General features: G+C 35.7%; 1 protein-coding gene across 2 annotated transcripts in view; it reads left to right on the forward strand.

Annotated features, from left to right (window-relative positions):
• Positions 1-23,665, forward strand: part of RB1CC1 (RB1 inducible coiled-coil 1) — a gene marked incomplete at its 5' end in the record, with an annotated part of 52,453 nt that overhangs the window by 21,422 nt on the left and 7,366 nt on the right. For both annotated transcript variants that reach the window (XM_084229558.1, XM_084229559.1), the window contains 5 exons: positions 5,682-5,847; positions 8,838-8,946; positions 11,753-11,993; positions 15,423-15,477; positions 16,829-16,876. In XM_084229558.1, coding sequence (XP_084085684.1) covers positions 5,682-5,847; positions 8,838-8,946; positions 11,753-11,993; positions 15,423-15,477; positions 16,829-16,876 — 619 coding nt within the window. The remainder of the gene's footprint in view (positions 1-5,681; positions 5,848-8,837; positions 8,947-11,752; positions 11,994-15,422; positions 15,478-16,828; positions 16,877-23,665) is intronic.

Here is a 23,665-nt window from a genome sequence, read left to right on the forward strand (position 1 = left end):
ATTGATTAATATGTACAGGCTTAATTACTATAATGTTGCTTTCTTGCAACTCTGGTAGATATTTATAGTTTTCTTCCATTACCCCTTTGATGAAATGAGTATTCTCCGGACCCTCTCAGGGCACACATAGTCAATTCCTTCCAGTGTGTGTATCTCCATCAGACTTTTGATGCCTTTCTCTAGGCCAAAGGTCAGTAAATCTGTTCTTTACAGGGCCAGGTAGTAAATATTTTAGAATTTACTGGTGACATACACAGACATGAAGTCTGTATCACATTATTCTGTATGTTTGGGCAGGCACTTGTGTGTTGATAAGCTATCACCCATTAAATATGTAAAAGCCACAATCAAGTTACTCTTTTAGGTTTTGTATAGTGGAAATTACTGAAGACCACTAAGTGATTTTGTATCTAATTATATCTAACAACGTTTTCTGTAATAGAAATTAAGGCAAAATTTGAAGATAGTCATTTAAAAATAAACTTTGTTAGAATAAATGGGATATTCAGTAAAGCCTGTTTTCTAAAATGAAAATGAAAAGATTTGGAATTATTTTATGTACTTGTAAATCTTTTTGATATTTGGCTTAATTGAGTCTCATTAGCTTGTGCATCCAATTTTTTTAATGTTTTGATTGAGGTACATGAAGAAAATCCAGCCTCTTATATGTATTTGGAGATGAGAAGAAATTTAAGTAGCTTTTTCAGATATGTGTGGATGTTTTACTTTGATACTAAATCAAAATTGAACAAATGATAATTAGTAGTCATTGTACAATATGAAATTATGTCAGTGAATATTTTACATACTCTGTGTTAATATCTATCAAACTATATGTGCCTTGTGCCTTACTTTTTTGCCTGTGTGTGATTTTTTTTTTTAAAGATTTTTTTATACAAGAACTGGGGTACAGATCAGAGTTGTGGGAGGGCGGGATAATTCACCAGAGATAGAGTGGGGAGCAGAACAGGCAGACGGACCGAAGACACTGCTGAGGGGAGCAGCTGGCAAGGCAGGAGAGATCTGCAGCACCATGTGGGTTTCTTCCCGGCCAGCCAGGAATCGAACCCGCGCTGTAGAGGCTGTGGACAGCTTCACAGTGTGGCACTCAACCCGCTGCGCCACTAGCGAAGCCCTGTATGTGATTTTATAGTACAATGAATTGCTCATTTAAAAAACATAGGTGCATTGAGTTACACAGATCTCCTAAATACTGACACATTAACATAAAAAAATCACATTTGTTAATATACTCACCAATTTTATAAAAGATCCCTGGTTCTGAGATGTTCTCAAGTTCACAGTGGCAGAAACACATTTTCTAAAATTTTCTTTTTAAGGGATTACAGTTAAGCATTGGTAACACCTCCTGTCATTTTTTTTTTCATTAAAGCAACAGACTAACACATCATTTTTTGAGAAAATGTCAAAAACCCAAAAGTAAATAACCAAAGATTGTCAAATTTCAATAAAAAGTGTACAATGAAAAAAGTCGTTCAGCACACACCTAAAACAACGTACTTTCCCATGAGACAAACATACTTTCTGATAGAATAGAATGCTTTATAATATTCTTCTCATTTCATTACATAGAATACTGAAAAGATGTGTACTCAGTAGTCAAATTTAATGATTTTTACATCTAAGGTATATTCAGAATCAAACCTCCCTTTCACTTTTTCACCTCGAATGAAAGCACAGTAAAGAATACAAAAATACAGTTCTTTTATTTATGTTAAGGTGCCAGTAGCTTTATGATCTGTGAAAGTGTCAAGACAGTTAAGAAACATCATCTTAGTATTATGAAAATAGTTTTGACCTCTGATCGCCTGATAATGTTCTAGTTACCCACAATGCTGTGGATCAGAATTCTTTGAGAATTGTTGATATAGCTAATGGCACAGTAAAGTGCAAGATTATAAATAAATTTGTCATGGATTAGGTGGTGTCTATGTATACTCCTGTATATTATAGCAAAGCAGTGACATGATATTAATGAATGGGAGTGACTGTTTCAATAAAACTTAAACTGGTAGCTGACTGGAGTCTGGCCCTCAAGCCTTCATTTGCCTACCTTTGTTCTAGAGTATCTCATCTTGCCATCTTATTTTCATTTACTCATTAGGTTTAGATTTCAGGCAGTCACCGTAGCAAACTGTTAATTACTGACATTGAATCTAGATCACTGTATCTATACAAATAATTTTGGCCTGATTCAGCTTTGTGTTAATCCTTCCTGTGCTAATTGCCATCAAATCCATTCCTATACATATGTCTCACGTTTCTGCCAGAAGAACTGAAAAATACTACAGTTTCTCTTTGATTAGATTTTTAGCTCCCTGAGATTTGGGGGATTTTTAAAGTGCATTGGGTTTACTAGTAATGGTGGGAGTGGGTGTTGAAAATAAGGATCAATTGAGAGGGGACCTCAAGCTAGGTGCTTAGAGAGGAGTCAGCTGCTGCTGAGAGGTTTCATGGGACTTGGAGGGACAGCTAGAGCATCTACAGAGCTTTGCCTTAATTTCTCACTTAATCCCAAACATCTGTCAATTTCAGTATCTGCAGTGATTGTAAATGCATCTTAATTCCAAAAATGTCTTACCATAGACTATATTTAAAAGGAGTTAGTTGCTAAAATGGCAACTTTTTCTCTGCTTTTAGCATATTGTAATACCTTTGTATCAGCTGTCCTGCCATGGGATGCTCTGCTCTACCAATGTTCCATTTTGTACGGTCATTGAGTTAATTGATGTCTTCATATCACAACAAATCAGAGAGTCCCAGATTCCTCTGGCAGATTTTTTGCTTCCTAGAATCATATTTGTATTTGTCTGGATTGAATTTAGAAAACAAAACCACTTGATTCTAGGATTAAAGGGTTTAGAATTTGTGTAACTATTGGGAGAGTATAAAGGAGTTGCAAGGCCTGGAAATTTGAAGATTCAAATTCATCTGAAGCACCAAAGCTGGTGCCTAATCAAGACACTGCTAAAATTCTTTCAAGTATTCTGCCAATTGTCTACTCTGATGCCAATGTAGACTGTTCTCACTCGGAACAAGGTTGTATATCACCTACAAGTTTGGCCACAGCCAATTCTGGGGGCACGATAGACTCTCCTTGTAGAAGTGTGTCTACTATGCTGTCCATAGTACTGTTTCCAGGGAGCTGAGGTGGATCTGGATGTGTTAAAGAGAATCTGAATTTTGTAATTTTAATCTGAAGAGTGGAAAAAATAAGACAACAACCACAAATTGTTTACTAGGCCAAACTAATATAGTCAGTGATAGAGAAGAAAGTTAAAGCATCAAGACTGTATAGTTTGTATTCAACGCAAATTTCCTATTTACTAGAAATATTTGGTATGATAGAACCTATTACTAGCACACACTAATTTACTAATGGTGAGAGAAACTACCAGGATGATTTACTTGAAGTTCTATGTGATGGTATGAATTTACGATAATTTATCACTAATATATCCACTTCCTTGAGTTCTAATTTCAAGACATTTTTGAGGTATTATTATATACAAAGTATTGTCTAATTGTTTTTGAGGGGGGAAATCTTTATTAATAACTTACTATGTTTCTAAGCCTTGCTGTAGCAAACATTTTTAAATTGTGAGACACTAACTTTTTGTTCATACTTTTCTACCCAGCTAGCACACATTGTTCCTTACTCTAAGAGAAAGCTATGCAGTGGTGCTAATTAAACAAAACTAACTTTAGCTGTTCCTGTTTCATGGCTAGGGTTAATTACCCTGACTATCAGAGCCATTTTGAGTTCTTAATGCAAAATAAAACAGTGATGTTGCCACAAGAAACCCCTTCTCTCCAGCATGGTGGTTATTGATTGATCATTCTTCATCTCATAGCTTAACTTTGTTTTTAGCTGCAAAGTCCTTTTACCTTATTATTTAGGCATATATGTTGTGCTAATTAATTATCTCATGTGCTCTGTGTATGTTCCTGAACTTTCTCCTCCCTTTTCTGCCGTATCTTAGCACAATGTTGACCTTAAAATAAAGACAGCACTCTTCCAGAGGGCCCCAGGCATTCAAGAGGTGCATGACACTAAAAAATTTGCAAGTACTGCTCACATGTGTGCACACATTTGCACTTTGAGCCACATTATTTCATTCTAACATGATTCTTAGTATCCTGTCATGATGACATTATCCTTCCCTCAGATTATTTCCATGCTCCAATATTTTGACCAATATCCTCACATTATTTTAAAATCCTAAACTCAAATACTATGTTACTCTCTAGAGACAAAATTCAATGGTTTTACATTGTACTTAAAATACAAAATGTTTACTGTTTGTGATGTGACTTCTCCCTACTGCCCTAACCTCATTCCATACCATGCACTTCATTTCTTACCTACCAGGAACCTGCCTTTTTGTTTTCCCTGTATCGGTTTGCTTATCCTGTAACTATAGGGATAGGTAAAAGTATCTTTTACTTGCAGAAGGTATGCCTTAGCCAAACAATATTGAAAGTAAGCTGTAAGCCCTGCCTATACTTGATTTTATCCTAAATACTTTATTGTTAATACATATATCTGTTCTTATCCTCAGTAACTTTGATTTAGGCAGCCTGTCATTTTTCCATCGGTGCTGTAATTTTTCACTTGAATACCCCTCTTCTATCTGCAAAAGGGAAACTGAAAACAAGTCTTTATCTTGTCCAGAACAAATCCTTTATTTTGTACCTTTGACATTCCAGCCTTTCTGAAAACTAAGCAAATTCTCAGAATTTGATAGACTATTGTGTTTAATATTTCGTGTTCCATGTTTGTCCATTTAAAGCCATTCCTTTGAAAAGAGGCAACAAATATGATTTTTTACTAACAAATTGGAAAATACTGAATCAGTTCTCTGTATGATTATCACATGTTATTAAGTATCTTAAAGTTCAATTAGGAAATTACATAGCAAATAAATAGAGCAAGCAATTTCAGTATCTGCAGTAATAGTAAAATACATCCTAATTCCAAAAATGTCTTAAGATAGACTAAGTTTATGTTTAAAAGGAGTTAGTTGCTAAAATGGCAACTTTTTCCCTGTGCTTTTAGCATATTGTAATACCTTTGTATCAGATATGTACTTGTGGAACAAACATTTTTCATGTAAAATGTTAAGTTGAAAGTTGCCACAAGTTCAAATAATTATTAACCTGTGATTGTGATTTTTCTCCTTGCCTTTTCTTCTCTGTCACTTTGTCAGCAGTTTTTCAAGGGTTAGCAGATTTTAAGAGACATTAATATGTATACAGGAATTTGTAGATTTGTTTTTTGTTACCTCTAAGTTCACAGAAAGTTTTGTGTATTTTAGTTATGTGTTATTCATTAGCTAGCTATTGTTGTTATCATGTAAATTGAAGTTATTTAAATAGCAAAGTTGAAATTTAAAGTTGTACCTCTTGTGAGGTATATTAATATTTATATAGAAATATGTGCCATTTGCTGGTACAGATTGGCCTGATTTTTTAAGATAAAATCTTCTGTGTTAGTGTCAGAGTATGTAATTTATATTCAACTTTTCGTTTTTGTTTGCCTTCCCTTGGTATAGTTAAACTTCAAATATACAGCTTTTCTGATGTCATCTGACTTTGTTATATTTATGATTACATCTGTACTTCAAATAAAAATCTTAATGCTATATTTAATTTTCAAGTTCTGCCATTGAGTCTACCAGAGAAGATTCTTCAAGCTTAGTTGCTGAGCTACAAGAAAAGCTTCAGGAAGAAAAAGCTAAGTTTTTAGAACAGCTTGAAGAACAAGAAAAGAGAAAGAATGAAGAAATGCAAAATGTTCGAACATCTTTGATTGCTGAACAACAGGTATGATTTGTGAGCCCCATTCATTTACTTTAGTTCTAAAGAAAACAGAAAAGTATTAATTACCAAATATGATTTTCTTGTTCAGCCACTATTTTAGATTTGATTTTCCTTCACTGACCTTGTTAATATTTATTAAATATCTTATGATATGGTCGTTTATAAAATTTGATGATCATTATGTCAAAATAGATGTGTTTCAAAGTGAAATACCCTAGATTAGAAATTAGGAAATGTAAATTGTGTTTGTTTCCTCACCTGCCTCCGATTTTTGTATATTGTTTAATCTTTTTCACAGTGAGTTATTTTGCAAAATAAATGTTTTACTATTGTGTAGATGATCTTTGAATTTTATTCCCTAAGTGTTAAAATCTTATTACTCTAAATTATATAATGAACAGTACAGATTTCTTGTAGTTTTTTTGCTTACCCTTATGATAGGCTGAAGATTATGGCAAATATTGTGGAACATTGCTGGTTTACTATTTAATGTTGATCATTGGTGAGAATTAAAGTTTATGAGATAAGCTGGGGGATCAGTTACTAAGGACTAGCATTCTTTGTTAGCTTGTACTTAAGATATTGGCAGTATTAGAATAGGAAATAACAGCAATGGCATAGTTGAATTTATATTTAATAATGTGCAGAGTCATGTGGAGAAAGACACAAGACGGGTAGGAGCAGTTTTGTGTCTTGTAATACAGGTCAGGGATACTGTTGAACTTTTTTTAAATCCTGAGGATCACAGACTTGAAGCTAGTACACATGTGATAGTTGATGTTTACACGTTTTATGTGATATTTTTATTTCACTAAAACCTTATGTCTTTTTAGAATTAAAAAACATATAAGTAAGGGAACAGGAAGAAAGTACAGAAATGTGACTCAAAACCCTTAGAACTTTAAATTTTATGACTCCAGGAAAAAAAAGGGGGGACAGCTCAAAAAAGGCATTAAAGAAGAGCTTTGAGAGGAAAGGGTGTGGCTTCATGAAAGTAAAAAGTTAACTGTTCAGAGAGCGGAGTGGCTACCAGTGTTAAGTAAGAATTGTTAATGACAGGTGAACATCAGTAATACCTGTTTTTAAAAATCTGAGTTTGTAGATTCTCATGTGATTCATTTTATATAAAATCTTTTTATTGTACTTAATTGGCTTCTTTCTCCCCTTGTGAGAACATAGGAGATTTCACATTTCAGAAAATATGTAGGGTTGAAACCAAATGTATAAAGTAGAGAGCTGTGTGGTATAGATTTAGTTCTTATTGTAAAGCCATTAACATTTGGGTTTTTTTAAGATTTATGTTTTATTTTTGTATACAAGAACTGGGGTATAGGCCAGAGGTGTGTGTGTGGGGGGGGGAAGAGGATTCACCACAGACAGCATGGGGAACAGACAGAACAGGCAGACTGACTGAACTACACTGCTGAGGGGAGCAGCAGGCGAGACAGGAGAGGTCTGCTTCTCCATGTGGGATTCTCGCTGGCTGGCGGGGATTGAACCCGCACTGCAGAGGCAGCAGACAGCTTCACAGTGCGGCACTCAACCGCCTGGGCCACCAGGGAGACCCATTAACTGGCAGTTTTTTTACGATGATTTATAACTAGTTGTACATGGATGGCATGGACAAATTGTTTTTTGACTAGCTCTTTTTTTTTTTTTAAGGATTTTTTTTTTATTATATAGAATTGGGGTGTAGGCCAGAGTTGTGGGAGGTGACAGGATTCACCAGAGACAGAGGAGAGAGCCAAATAGGCAGATGTATTGAAATACTGCTAAAGCAAGACCAGAGAGGTCTGCTGCGCCATATATGGGTTAGCTCCCTGGCTGGGGATCCAACTCAGGCTGTAGCAGTGATAGTGCTGAGACTTCACCCCTAGGCCACCAGGAAGACTCAACTAACTCTTCTTTTTAATATGCTTGTAAATTGTGGGTATTTCTAAAAATCATTTCAAATTCCAGAACACAAAGTTCATGAAAATAGAATATTAATTTTCTCTATATAAATGCTACCTATAGAAATGACTTAATGCACAGACATCATGTTTATATTGACTCTGTATGCTTTATCAATATAAATGACATTCAGTATTTAATAAACTCACTAGTTTTCAGTAAAAAAGATTTTTCTTAAATCTCCCTGGTGCTAACATTATTGGTATTGATCTTAGAACATAGAATGACTAGACTTTGGAACTGGAAATGCTAGACAGGGAGAATTACTGTAGATCATTCATCTGTTGCTTTTAAGTTTCAAAATGACTCAGTGAGCATATTATAAATGAAAATTTTGACAGTTTTTTATAAAAGAAGCTGTACATATAGAATCATCAAATTGATTCATGAGATCTATAGCCATCTGGACATTTGTGCTTCATAGTAAGTTTTGTAGAAATTGGGGAGTAATACTTCTATCCATTATAAATAAGAGGTTCACTGACTATTGCAGATAAAGTCATCTCTAAAATGTCACTGTTTTAATCAAATCAAGATTTAGCTAAATACAACAGGAAGATGTCAGGGATGGAAAGTTTGTTAAAAGAAAAATGTATAATAGCACTCATTAAGTTAATGATTATTTTCTTTCCCCCAATTATAAAATTGTTGACAAATGCTTTTCTTCTGATAGTAAATGTGGGCAAAAATGAGAAAATAAAATTTGCTTTCAAGATAATAAATTGGAATGTATTATGAACCTAGAAAATATTGTATTTACCACAGTATAGCATTTTTATTTTGAATTTTTTTAAAGATTTATTTATTTATGCATACAAGAGCTGGGGTACAGGCCAGAAGTGTGGGTGTGAGAGTATCGAACTCATGTGCTCAACCCCCTGCGCCACCAGAGAGGCCCTGTAGCATTTTTATTAAAAATATCATTTATGAATCTTTTTCTTTTCCACATAAAAATGCACCACGAAGAAAATACTTGCATGTTTATTTTTGCCAGCCATAGTTGCTATTTGCATGCAGATAATTTAATTCTGTTGTTCCAGACAAATTTTAACACGGTTTTAACAAGAGAGAAAATGAAAAAAGAAAATATAATAAATGATCTTAGTGATAAATTGAAAAGTACAATGCAACAGCAAGAGCGAGATAAAGGTTAGTAATATTTCATAACTTCTTTATTTTTTGCAAAAGCCTCAAGGCAGGGGAATGCCTTGTTTTAAACTGTGGTAATATTACCACCATATTGGGTATTATCACCATCCACAACCAACTCACCCATATTCTACCACCATAGACCATTGTGCTCCCTTCCCTTTTTGTCCTCTTCCGTCCCCCACTGCCCTCCTCCTGTCATTCCCCCTCCCCTTGGTGTTTCAGTTATCAAGGGTTAGTTTTTCAGTTTGCCTTTATCTAACTTGATTTAGACGCTTTATGTTCCACATCTTAGGATACCATCTGTCCTTATCTTTCTCCTTCTGACTTACTATACTTAGGATCATCCTTTTAAGCTCTATCCATGTTGCCACAAATGGCATGAGATTATCTTAATTTGATTGCTAAGCAGTATTCCATTGTGTATGTATGCACCACATCTTCTTAGTCCACTCATTTGTTCTGGGGAACTTAGGTTGTTTCCATAGTTTAGGTGTAATAAATAGTGCTGAAATAAACATAGGAGTGCAAGTTTTCTTTTGGAGTAGTGTTTTTGAAATTTTTGAATGGATGACTGGGAATGAAATTACTGGCTCAAATGGCAGATCCATGTTCAGTGTTTTGAGACATTTCCATACTGTTTTCCATAAGGGCTGGATGAGTTGGCATTCCCACCAGCAGTGTAGTAGTGTTTCTTTTTCTTGACATCCTTGCCAGCACTTTTTATTTCTGGTCTTTTCAATATGGGCCATTCTCACAGGTATCTCACTGTGGTCTTGATTGCATTTTTTCTAATAGTAAGTGATGGCATTTTGTCACGTGCCCTCTGGTCATTTGAATGTCTTCTTTGAAGAGATGTCTGTTTAGTTCTTTTGCCCATTTTTTGACTGGGTTTTTTTTTTTTTCTTGGTAGAGTTTTTTGAGTTCTTTGTATATCTTTGATATCAGTCTTTTGTCAAATATATGGTGTACAACTATACTCTCCTATTCAATAAGGGTGTATTTTCATTTTACTTACGGTTTCTTTTACTGTACAGAAGCTTTTTAGTCTGGTATAGTCCCAGTTGTTTATGTTCTCTTTTGTTTTCCCTGCTATTCGAGATGACCTAAGAAACGGCCCAGCAACATCGCTAAGACTTAAGTCATGAAATGTTTTGCCTATGTTTTTTTCTATGTATTTTATAGTTTCAGGTTTCACATCCAGTCTTGGTCCATTTTGAGTTGATTTTGGTGCATGATATGAGATTGTGGTCTAGTTTTACTCTTTTGCATGCAGCTTTTTCCCAATACCATTTATTGGAGAGGCTACCCTTGTTCCAGTGTATTTTCTTGGCTCCTTTGTCATAGATTAACTGTCCATATGTATGTGCATTTATTCCTAGGCTTTCAATTCTGTTTCATTATTCTGTGTCTGTTTTTGTTCAAGTAACAGGCTATTTTAAAATTTGTAACTTTTTAATAGAATTTGAGGTCTGGAAGTGTGATAACTCCATTCTCTTCTTTGTCAAGATGCTTTTGCTATTTGAGGTCTTTTGTGATTCCATATGAATTCCAGTAGTGTTTGCTTCAGTTCTTTGCAATATGCCATTGATATTTTTATTGGGATTGCATTGAATCTGTATACTGCTGTATATTGCTTTGGGTATATATATATTGCTTTGGCCATGTTGAGAGTGTTGATTCTTCCAGTCCATGAGCAGGGAATATTTTTCCATTTCTTTGTGACTTCTTCGGTTTCTTTTAAGGGAGTCTTACAGTTTTCTTTGTATAAGAACTTTTGCCTCCTTTGTTAGGCTTACCTTTAGGTATTTATTTTTGGTGTAATTATAATGGTATCACTTTGTTTCTTCCTCTTCTGTTTTATTATGTATAGGAAGGCAACTGATTTATGTGTGTTAATTTTACAGCCTGTCACGTTAATGAACTGGTTTATTATTTCAATTAGTTTTTCTTTGGAATCCTGAGGATTCTCTATGTATATTATTATTTTATCTGCAAATAATGCTAGATTTAATTTGTCTTTCCCAATTTGGATTCCTTTTATAGCTTTCTCTTGTTTAATTGCGCTAGGTGGAACTTCTAATGCTATGTTGAATAGCAATGGTGAAAATGGACGTCATTGTCTTATATCAGATCTTGGTGGAAAAGCTTTCACTTTTCACCATTGAGAATCATGCTAACTATGGGTTTGTTTTAAATGATTTTATTATGGTATGCTTCATTTATGCTTAGGTATGCTTCATTTATCCTCAGATTTTAGAGGGTTTCCTACATAAATGGATGTTGGACTCTAATGTGTTATGAAATGTGTTCTCAGTATCTATTGATACAATCACATGTTTTTTGTGAATCTTACTTGGTCATAGTACATGATCCTTTTTTTTAATGCATTGTTGGATTTGGTTTACTAGGGTTTATTCAGAATTTTGTGTCTGTGTCTAACACACTTTATTTTTTAAGATTATTTATGCATACAAGAGCTGGGGTACAGGCCAGAGATGTGGGGGGGTATGAGAGGATTCACCAGAGTCAGAGTGGGAAACAGAACAGGCAGATTGACTGAAATATACTGCTGAGGTGAGCAGCGGGTGAGTCAGGAGAGATCTGCCGCGCCATGTGGGTAGCTCCCAGGCTGGTGATCAAACTCGTGCTGCAGGGGCTCAGATAGCTTTATAGGTTGTGTCTTAACCCCTTGAGCCACCAGGGAGGCCCTTGTAACATACTTTTAATTGCTTTTTAAAGTTAAATAAACTGTATTAAATGTTTTATAATACTTATTTCAATTGGGGGGGGTGTCGCCTTTCAGATTTGATAGAGTCGTTATCTGAAGATCGAGCTCGTCTGCTTGAGGAAAAGAAAAAACTTGAAGAAGAAGTCAGTAAGTTGCGCAGTAGCAGTTTTGTTCCTCCACCCTATGTAACTGCAGCCCCAGAACTTTATGGAGCATGTGCACCTGAACTCCCAGGCGAAACAGAGAAATCAGCCATGGAACCACCGGATGAAGGACGAATGGATTCAGCAATGGAGACAAGCATGATGTCTGTACAGTAAGTATATCTAATTTCACTTGTCTTAAATAACATAGAATTTTTTAAGATACTCACTAGTTTTTGTAAGCTGAAAGGTCTGAAGATGGGAAATATCTTTCTGTTACTGGCTATTCATAACCCATGTATTTGGAAATTGTACCATCTTAATGCTTTAAGCTATAACAATGAGAAATGCTTTAATATTATAGATTGTGTACCTATATCAATCACCTTGTTGTTTTATTCTACACCACAAGTTTTATAGATTACTAGGAAAAGACCTCTGCCAGTAGTATTAAGCTGTCTTATTTACAGAGTATTTATTTACTTTGAAGTACATTGCTGAAGAGAACAAAATGTTATCACAGAAATAGATCTATTCATTTTGGTGAGGGTGTTTTGGGTTGGGAGGGCAGGGGAATTTAGGTTTCTGTCCAGAAAATAAAGAGTTACAACTTTTTATTTAGGTCTCCAAAAGAGAGAAGGCTTAAATATGTATGTTTAAAATAGAACAACAACAACAAAAAAAAGTAGAAAGGCAAGGCACATATATTGAGATCAAGGTAATTAATTCAGCAACATAAATGACAAAAATAAATGCAAATATCTGTGAAAAAGTAAGCCAACTTTTTACAGCAAAACCTGGGGGTAGGGGTGGGGAATACATCTTCTACATATGTGCAGAAAGAGAAACAGCTAAAGAAAAATGATCCCTAAGTTTAATATTTTAATAGAAAAAGATTTATAAGGAAAATAATGTGTTAAATGAAAGGAAAATATCAAGCACAGAGAAGGCACAGTTTACTAAAAAGCAATTAAGGGCCTCCCTGGTGGCACAAGGGGTTAAGTCACAGTACTTTGGGGCTGCCTGCAGCCACTGCAGCAGGAATTTGATCCCCAGCCAGGGAGCTAACCCACATGGTGCAGCAGACCTCTCCTGTCTCACCTGCTGCTCCCCTCAGCAGTGTATTTCAATCAGTCGGCCTGTTCTCTTCCCCACTCTGTCTCTGGTGAATCCTCTCACCAACCCCCACCTCTGGGCTTTACCCCAGTTCTTGTATGTGTAAAAAAATAAATCTTCTAAAAGCAATTTATTCACAACTAAATATGAATTGAGAAAACCTTTTCAACCTAATAAAGGTATATTTGAAAACCCACAACAGATCATACTCAATAGTAAACGACTGAATGCTTTCCCCCTAAAGTCCAGAAAAGGGAAGGTAATCCATTCTTATTACTGGTACTGAATATTGTAGTGGAGATTCTTTATATGGATGAAAGACATAAGATCTGAAACCTAAAACTGTAGAAGAAAACATACAAGCTCCCTGATACCAGTTTTTGCAATGGTTTATTTGGTTTTGACAACAAACACAAACATCACTGGGACTACCTCAAGCAAAAATTCCTACACAGCAAAGGAAACCAAAAAAAAAAAAGAAAAGTCAGGGCCTTCCCGGTGGCGCAGCGGTTGAGCGCTGGGTTGCGAAGCTGCTCGCAGCCTCTGCAATGCTGGTTCAATCCCCGGCCACCGGGCCAGGGTCCCACATGACGTGCAGACCTCTCCTGCCGCCCGCTGCTCCCCTCAGCAGTGTGTTTCGTGTCTGTCTGTTCTACTCCCTGCTCTGGCTTTGGTGAATTCTCACCTTCCCGTGCTTCTGACTGTACCCAGTGCTTGTATAAATAAATAAAAATAAATCTTTAAAAAAAAAAAAAAAGAAAGAAAAGTCAGGACCTCCCTGCTGGTGCAAGGGGCTAAGGAAGTCTCAGCACTATGAAACTATCCAAGCCATTGCAGCATGAGTTCCATCCCAGGCCAGAGAGCTGAACCATAGGGCGCAGCAGACCTCTCCCGTCTCGCCCACTGGTCCCCTCAGCATTGTATTTCAGTAGATCCTGCCTGTTCTGTTCCCTACCCTGTCTCTGGTGACTCCTCTCACCCTACACCTCTGGCCTACCCCTCAGTTCTTAAAAAAAAAATCTTAAAAAAAAAAAATGAAAAGGCAACCTACTAAATGAAAGGAAACACTTGCACACCATTTATCTAGTTAATATTTAGCCCAATAGAAAAACATATATATTAAATGGGCAGAGAAATTGTAAATCTTTCCAAAGAAGACATACAAGTGGCCAACAAGTGCATGAAAAGGTGCTCTGCATCACTAATTATGAGGAAATGCAAATGAAAACTATGATGAATTGGCATTCACCTCATATCTGTTCGGATTTCTTTTTGTCAAAAAGGCAAGAGAACAAATCCTGGCAAGGATGAGAGTAAAAGAGAATGCTTGTACACTGTTGGTGGAAATATAAACTGGTATAACCACAGTGGACACATATATGTTCCTCAAGGGGTTAAAAATAGAACTCTACCCTATGATCCAACAATTTCATTTTGGGGATCCTGTCATAGGAAATGAAACCATTTTCTCACAGGCATAGTTATACTCCCATGTTTTCTACAACATTATTTACAATAACCAAGATGAGGAAACATCCTAAGAAAATGGTAGGGAAAAAAATATATGTAATGGATTATTATTCAGCCATGCGAAAGAGAGAAATCCAGCCTTTGCCACAACATGGATAAAACTGGAGAGCAGGCATTAAATAAGACTGTAGATAATGTATGATATCATTTTATGTGGAGTCTAAAATAAAAAGTTTAAACTCACAGAAACAGTAAAGTGTGTCACAGGCTGGAAAGAAATAGGGAATTTGTAAAAAGGGTGCCAATTTTGTTATGATATGAAGATCTGAGGATCTATTGTATAACATGGTGGCTATAGTTGATAACTGCTGTATAATTGAAATTTGGTAAGAAAGTAGATATTAAATGTTCTCACCAAGTAAGGTAAATGTGTGACGTGTAGAGTCTAGATTCTCAATGTTGAGAATCTTTGCAAAGTATATCGAACGATCACATTGTATATTTTAAATTTTGTCATTTATACCTTAATAAAATGTTAATATACTTACGAAAGCCTGCACACTTTTTCCTTTCTAGTTACTTTTTAAGTATTTTAATATGATGAGCAAATTCACATAATTCAGTGACTAGCACATTGCAACATTTTAGTAATACTTTTGAAATCTTTATTTTGGTTTTCTGTAAACTGGAGCTTTGAGTTCAAACTTAGTCAAGGATGTGTGAAATTTTGCTTTGCTTTTAGTTTTAATGATGATGTCATTATGATAAAGTACTCAAGAAGTACTATTGTTGATATACATGAGGGAAGAAAAGTAGTCCTTAATCTCTGGGAAAAACATTTAGGTTCAGGACCTCTAGTATACAGAATATACGCCACTGAAAAATGTCCTAACTTAAACATAATTGCTTTTCAAATTTTAGTATAAACTCTTATATTAAAGTGAAGTAATGCTTATATTTCTTGAAGAATGTAATGTCCAGAATTCTAAAAAACATAATAATTTATTCTCTTTTAGAGAAAATATACATATGCTCTCTGAAGAAAAACAGAGGATAATGCTGTTAGAACGAGTAAGTACACTTTCTTGAAATAGTGTTTTTTATGTTCAATTTGTTATGCATTTTAATGAAATTTATGCTAAAACACTTGCATTATAAATTGATTCTTTTAATGATTGTTTTGTAGTTAATGTTTTGAGAAGTTGTCATTTTTTGATCCAAGGGTTAAACATTGGGTAGGAGTATTTTAATCCATTTATTTTTCATAACTCCCAATAAATGAAGTCGTATCAGAGAAAGCACTTGGTAGTTCTTATAAAATGTCCACCTGTCTTAATGCAGATTTCTCTTTTCTTAGTAATCCTGTTCCTTTCAAAAGGCAGCTTCTTGCCCTTTTAGACCTGCCCATTCATTGCACTGATATAAATGTCCTTTTCTCCTTTTCTTTTCTTAATAAGCCTAACCTTTTAAAATGCAAAAAAATTAAAAATTGTTACAAAGTAAAATGAATATATGTAATATATTTATATATTGTGAATGACAAAATTTCAGTAGAATCATAACTACGAATTTCATGTTTATTTCAAAAGTAAAGTTAATTTTTAAAAGAATGGGGCAAAATTGGAATACATAAATAAGAAGAGGTTATTTTACAGATTACTTGTAATAAAAAAGAGAAAATTCGTTATAAAGGCTTTCCTCCCAGTTGTATAATCACATTTTGCTATTATAAGGTTTGTGTGATCACTTAAGTTCAGAGACTTTTGAGGATATGTGTCATGTGCATATTTCATCTTCCAGGCCAAACTACTAACATTTTTTTAATGATAAATCTCAGATATTTACTGTATATTTTACAAGTTCCACAAGTTATTCTAATGTTTACTGAAGTTTGAGAATGCTTGCCTTAGGGAAATGTCCCTAAAATTCTAAATCTCTTAAGCCAGTAAGTAATTAAAATCATTGGAGAGGATCCCTCCCCGCCCCCTGCCCCGCTAAAAAGAAAAATATCCTGACAAACCTTTCATACTAGAACCGTAGATTAACCTGAACAGTAAGAAAATCTTAACATTGTCATAGTGTGTTTTTTTTTTTTAAAGATTTATTTATGCATACAAGAATTGGTATAGGCAAGAAATGCGGGGGATAAAAGGATTCATCAGAGGCAGAACAGGCAGATCTACTGAAATACACTGCTGAGGGGAGCAGCTGGCGAGTTAGGAGAGGTCTGCTGTGCTGTGTGGGTCACCTCTCTGGCCCCCCGGGGATGGAACTAGCACTGCAGTGGCCACAGATAGCTTCATGGTGTTGTGTCTTAACTCCTTGTGCCACCAGGGAGGCCCCCAACAATCATAATGTTTAAATTTGAGTAGGTACAAGATTAAACTACAGGTGTCTTTCTCTCTTTTTTCCTCCCCTACAGACATTACAGTTGAAAGAAGAAGAAAACAAGCGGTTGAATCAGAGACTGGTAAATTTTTCTTACAGTTTGTTTTAAAAACTTAAAAATTTAAAAATTTGTTTCCCAAATTTTGATTTTTTAATGCAAATTTTAATTGAGCCATGTTGGTTATTGATGGCTGTTGATTCTGAGAGTAGTGCAGTCAGGTCAGAATTAGACTATAGATCATGTCAAGTTGACTGAACACATTAAAATAAATTTCTAAAAGCATTCAACAAACTCAAAGCAGTTCTTTTAGATTATATTACTAATAAGCTTTAATTTCTTAGGATTCCATTACTATGTTTGTTGATCTAGTTAGGACTCTTAAGTCAGGAAATAAGTTTAAAGCTGTTCTTCTTGAAGAGTAAAATGTTTACTTTCATAAATGTGCATAATTGATGTGTTTATTTCCTTTGCTGAATTATTTTTCCAATTGATGGTATATAAAGTTTGACACAATGCATGAGACTCTTTATGGTCTTCTAGATTACCTTGACTTTCCTTTAAGCTGTGAATTTAACCTATTACTGGGTCAGTTCTGCAGTCAATCTTATGTAAAAAACAATCACTGCATTTTCATAGCATTCTTTTAATTTACAAAGAAATATAAACAGTTTTAGTGCTGTTTTCAATGCATTTCAGAAAGTTTTAAGATGAAGTGGTAGGGAAATATCTGCTGCTTTTTGTTTTTTATTTTTTATATATTTCTTAAATCATTTTTCATTTTTGCACAATGTATGCATTTTCATCTTGGTTATACTCCCCATACAATTGCAACCCCCCCCCTTATTTTGGCCCCAGTCCCTTCTCTCCACCTCACCCCTCATAGTGTGTCACTGTTTTTTTTTTTTGTTTGTTTGTTTGTTTTTAAGATTTATTTATTTATTTATACAAGCACTGGGTACAGTCAGAAGCGCTAGAGGGTGAGAGAATTCACCAGAGCAGGGCACAGAACAGGCAGACTGACGAAATACACTGCTGAGGGGAGCAGTGGACGCAGCAGGAGAGGTCTGCATAGCAGGAGAGGTCTGCCCCACCAGGAGAGGTCTGTGCACCATGTGGGACCCTGACCGGTGGCCAGGGATCGAACCGGCGCTGCAGAGGCTGCAGGCAGCTTCGCAGCCCAGCGCTCAACCACTGCGCCACCGGGGGAGGCCCAGTGTGTTACTGGTTTATAGTTGCTTGTTGATTTTGATTTTCTCTTTATTATAGTTATTCTTTTTTCCCGGTCCCTTATTTAGGTTTTCTAAACTCCTGCTATGGAGTGAGACCATCTGGTATTTTTCTTTTTCTTTCTGGCTTATTTTGCTGAGCGTGATCCCTTCCAGCTATATCCATGTTGCTGCAAATTGCATGAGTTTATCTTTTTTGATTGCTGAGTGATATTCCATTGTGTATATATACCACATCTTCTTGATCCAGTCATCTATTTTTGGGCATTTGGCTTGTTTCCAAAGCTTACCTATTGTAAATAGTGCTGCTATGTACATAGTGGTGCTGGTGCTCTTCTGAATTAATGTTTCTGTGTCCTTTGGGTAAATACCTAGGAGTGAAATTGCTGTATCATATGGAAGCTCTATCTTTAGTAGGTTGAGGAATCTCCATACAGCTTCCACAGTGGTTGGACCAGTTTGCACTCCCACCAGCAGTGCAGGAGAGTTCCTTTTTCTCTACATCCTCGCCAACATTTGTTGTTGCTAGTTTTTTTAATATGTGCCATTCTCACTGGTGTAAGATGGTATTTTATTGTAGTTTTGATTTGCATTTCCCTGATTACAAGTGATGTTGAACATTTTTTCATATGCCTGGTGGCCATTTGCATTTCCTATTTGAGAAATTCCTTTTTAGTTCTTTTTTTATTATTTATTTATTTTTTAATAGAGGCATGTTTTATTTATTTATTTGTTTGTTTGTTTGTTTGTTTTGTTTATACATGCACTGGGTACAGTCAGAAGCGCGGGAGGGTGAGAGAATTCACCAGAGCCAGAGCGGGGAGCAGAACAGGCAGAAGGACCGAAGTACACTGCTGAGGGGAGCAGCGGGCGGCAGGAGAGGTCTGCGTGCCATGTGGGACCCTCCTTCGGTGGCCGGGGAGCAGCCGGGGATCGAACCGGCACCGCAGAGGCCGCGGGCAGCTTCGCAACCCAGCGCTCAACCGCTGCGCCACCGGGGAGGCCCCCCTTTTTAGTTCTTCTGCCTATTTTTTGACTGGATTATTTTCTTTGTTTTTCTTGAGTCTCATCAGCTCTTTGCAGATTGTTGTGATCAGTCCTTTATCATTAGTGTTGTGTGCAAACATTTTCTCCTGATCGGTGGGGTTTCTCTTTGTTTTGGTTATTGTCTCTTTCCTGTGCAGAGCTCTATAATTTGATATAGTCCCAGCTGTTTATCTTTGCCTTCACTATCACTGCTTTGGGTGATATGTTTGTAAAGATGTCTTTGAGGTGCATGTCATGTAGTGTTTTGCCATATTTCCTTCTATATATTTTATGGTTTCAGGTCTTATGTCTAGTTCTTTAATCCATTTTGAGTTGGTTTTGGGGCATTGTGTGGGGTAGTAGTCAAGTTTCATTCGTTTGCATGTAGCGACCCAGTTTTCCCAGCACCATTGTTGAACAAACTTTCTTTGCTCCAGTGCATATTCTTTGCTCCTTTGTCAAATATTAGTTGACCATAAATCTGTGGGTTTATTTCTGGGTTTTCTATTCAGTTCCATTGGTCCGTGTGTCTGTTCTGGTTCCAGTACCATGCAGTTTTTATTATTGTGGCTTTGTAGTATAGTTTGAAATCTGGGAGAGTGATGCCTCCATTCCTCTTCTTTTTTTTTTTTTTTCAGGAGGGTTTTGTCTATTCAGGGTTTTTGGTGGCTCCATATGAATTTCATCAATATTTGTTCTATTTCTTTGAAGAATGACATTGAAATTTTTATTGGAATAGCATTGAATATGTAGATGACTTTTGGTAGGATGGCCATTTTGTTAATGTTAATTCTTCCAATCCATGAGCAGGGGATTTCTTTCCATTTCTTTGTATCTTCTTCTATTTCTTTTAACAGTGTTTTATAGTTTTCTTTGTATAGGTCCTTTATTTCTTTTGTTAGGTTTATTCCCAAGTATTTGATTTTTTTTGTTTCAATAATAAAAGGGATGGTTTTCTTGATTTCTTCTTCAGATTTATTGTTGGTGTATAGGAAGGCTTCTAATTTTTTCGTGTTGATTTTGTATCCTGCCACTTTACTGAACTGATTGATGAGTTGAATTAGTTTTTCTGTGGAGTTTTTGGAGTTATCTGTGTATATTGTCATATCATCTGCAAATAGTGATAGTTTGACTTCTTCCTTCCATATTTGGATTCCTTGCATGTCTTTCTCTTGTCTTATGCTCTGGCTAGGACTTTCAGTGTTATACTGAAAAGCAGTGGTGAGAGTGGACATCCTTGTCTTGTTCCAGATCTTAATGAAAATGCTTTTAGCTTTTCACCATTGAGAATTATACTGACAATGGGCTTGTTATATATGGCCTTTATGATTTTGAGGTATGTTCCTTGTATCCTGAGAATTTCAAGGGCCTTTATCATGAATGGGTGTTTTATTTTCTTGAAGGCTTTCTTAGCATCTATTGATACTATAATATGACTTTTATATTTCTTTTTGTTGATGTGTGGATTACATTGATTGATTTTCAGATGTTTAACCATCCTTGTGTCCCTGGAATGAATCCTACTTGTTCGTGGTGAATTATCTTATGGATTCATTGTTGGTTTCTGATAGCTAAAATTTTATTGAGGATTTTTGCATCTGTGTTCATTAGAGATATTGGCCTGTAGTTTTCTTTTTTTGCGTTGTCCTTGTTTGGTTTTGGTATTAGTGTAATGTTGGCTTCATAGAACATGTTTGGTATTATCCCTTCCTTCTCAGTTTTTTGAAAGAGTTGTGAAGGATAGGCACTAATTCATTTTTGAATGTTTGGTAGAATTAATTTGTAAATCCCTCTGGTCCTGGGCTTTTGTTTTGGGGGAGGGTTTTGATTACCATTTCAATTTCACTGCTTGTAATCTGTTTAGGTGTTCTGTTTTTTCTCTATCTAGCTTTGGGTGATTGTAGAGTTGTAGGAATTTGTCCATCTCTTCTAGATTGTTGAGCTTATTTGCGTATAACTGTTCATAGTAGTTTCTGATTATTCTTTTGAATCCTGCTGTGTCTGTTGTGATTTCTCCTCTTTCATTTGTGATCCTATTTATTTGTGTCTTCTCCCTTTTTTTCCTTTGTGAGCCTGGCTAGGGGTTTGTCTATTTTATTTATTTTTTCAAAGAACCAACTTTTGGGTTCGTTGATCTTTTGGATTGTTTTTTTAGTTTCTATTTCATTTATTTCTGCTTTGATTTTTATTATTTTCTTCTACTTGTTTAGGGGTTTTGTTGTCCTTTCTCTAGTTCTTTGAACTTTGAGATTAGGTTGTTTCTTTGAGTTGTTCCTTGATGTGAGCCTGTTGCTGTATATTTTCCTTGACTGCTTTTGCTGCATCCCATACATTTAGGAAATCGGTGTCCTCCTTGTCGTTTTTTAATTTCTTCTTTGATCTCCTCATTAGTCCAGTGGTCTTCCAGTAGTGTGGGTTTCAGTCTCCATGAGGTTGGAGAGTTCCTTGCCTTCTTTTTATGGTTTATTTCTAGTTTGATGCCTTCATGGTTAGAGAAGATGGTTGGTATGATTTCAATCTTAGTGTGTCTGTTGATTTTTGTCTTGTGTCCCAGTATGCGATAGATCCTGGAGAATGATCCATGTGCACTTAAGAAAAATGTGTACTTGGATTTTTTTTGGGTTTAGTGTTCTATAGGTGTCTGTTAAGCCCACGCGCTCTAGATCCTTATGTAGAGCTTTAGTGTCCTTACTTATTTTTTGTCTCATTGACCTATCCATTGTTGATAGTGGTGTGTTGAAGTCTACCTACTACATATGTGTCTTCTCTGATGTCTGTTTTCAGAGATGATAATAGTTGTCTGATATATTTTGGCGCTCCTTCATTTGGTGAGTATACATTAATAAGTGTTATTTCTTCTTGAAGTATTGTCCCCTTGATCATAATGTAGTGACCATATGGGTCTCTTTTTACCTTTTTGAGTTTGAAGTGTGTTTTATCTGATATAAGTATAGCTATTCCTGCCTTCTTTTTTGGTCCATTTGCTTGTAGGATTGTTTTCCATCCTTTTACTTTCAGTCTATTTTTATCTTTTGTAGTTAAGTGAGTTTCCTGGAGCCATCAAAAGGTTGGGTTTTGGTTTTGTTTCTTAATCCAGCCTATAACTCTGTGTCGTTTTATTGAAGAGTTTAGTCCATTTACATTTAAGGTTAATATTGATATGTTAGTGTCTGTATTTGCCATTTTGTTTGACTTTTCTCAGGTTTTACTTATTTTTTTATTAAATTTTTTTTTTTTTTTTTTTTTTTTTTGTTCTTGTTTCGTTCTTATTCCTCCCTCTGTTGGTTCTGGCTTTAGGAGTCCTTGTAGTATTTTTTGGAGTCGGGGTTTAGTTGTAATGAAATTCCAGAGTTTCTGTTTGTCTGGGAAGGTCCTTATTCTTTCTTCATAGAGGTAGGAAAGCTTTGTGGGATAGAGTTTTCTTGGTTGGCATTTGTTGTCATGGAGTCTGTTGACTATGTCCCTCCACTCTGTCCTTACCTATAGTGTTTCTTTGGAGAAGTCTGATGTCAAGCTATTTGGTTTTCCTTTGTATGTTACCTATTTCTTCCCTCTTATCCGTTTTATTATTATTTCCTTGTCTTGGATTCTTGGGAGCTTTACTATTATGTGTCTTGCTGTATTTTTCCTTTCATCATGGAAGTTTGGTGTTCTTGCTTGTTGTATGTCTATTTTCAGCTGCTCCTTCATGTTTGGGAAGTTCTCTTCAATTATTTCCTTGAATCTTTTCTCTGTTCCTACATCTCTCTTCTCTCCTTTGGAGATTGCTATACCTGTTATATTTCCTTTCCTCATGGAGTCAGATAGTTCTCAAAGTCTTTCTTCAGTCTTTTTTATTCATGCTTCTCTTTCCTTTTCTGTTTTGGTTCTTTTTATTTCTTTGTCTTCGAGAGTACTTATTTGTTCTTCCATTTCATCTCTTCTGTTTTCATGACAATTTATAGCTGTATTCACATAATTTTTCCTCAAATCTAAGTGCTCACTTAAGTGTATGCCAAACTTAAACTTTTTTCATAATGTTTTTGATCTACAGTTGATTTAACCGTACTAGATAAGTTTTGAGACTACATACCTCAATATGTGTGTTTGTGTGTATGTACAAGACTGCAGTTCTATGCCTATTCACTGTAATCAAATGACCCCTCCCCACCCAATCCATCTGGTAACTGCCATGTTTTTCTCTTTTTTTTTTTTTTGAGATTTATTTATTTATGCATACAAGAACTGAGGTAAGGGCCAGAAGTGTGGTGGGTGAGAGGATTCACCAGACACAGAGTGGGGAACAGAACAGGCAGATCCACTGAAAAACACCGCTAACGGGAGCAGCGGGCGAGTCAGGAGAGTCTGCTGTACCATGTGGGTCACCTCCCTGGCTGGGGATCAAACTCATGCTGCAGTGGCTGCGCATAGCTTCATAGTGCTGTGCTTAACCCATTGTGCCACCAGCAAGGCCCCTTTCTCCGTCTTAAGAGTTTTTTTGTTGTATTTTGTTAAGTTTTGTGTAGTTTGTGTATTTATGTTTCATATATGAGTGTAGCCATCTAGTATTTGTCTTTAACTTTCTAATTTATTTCACTTTTCTAATGATTTCAAACCCCGTTCATATTATCTCTAAAGG

This window comes from Talpa europaea (assembly GCF_964194135.1).
Source record: "Talpa europaea genome assembly, chromosome: 3".
NCBI classification, from domain to species: Eukaryota; Metazoa; Chordata; class Mammalia; order Eulipotyphla; family Talpidae; genus Talpa; species Talpa europaea.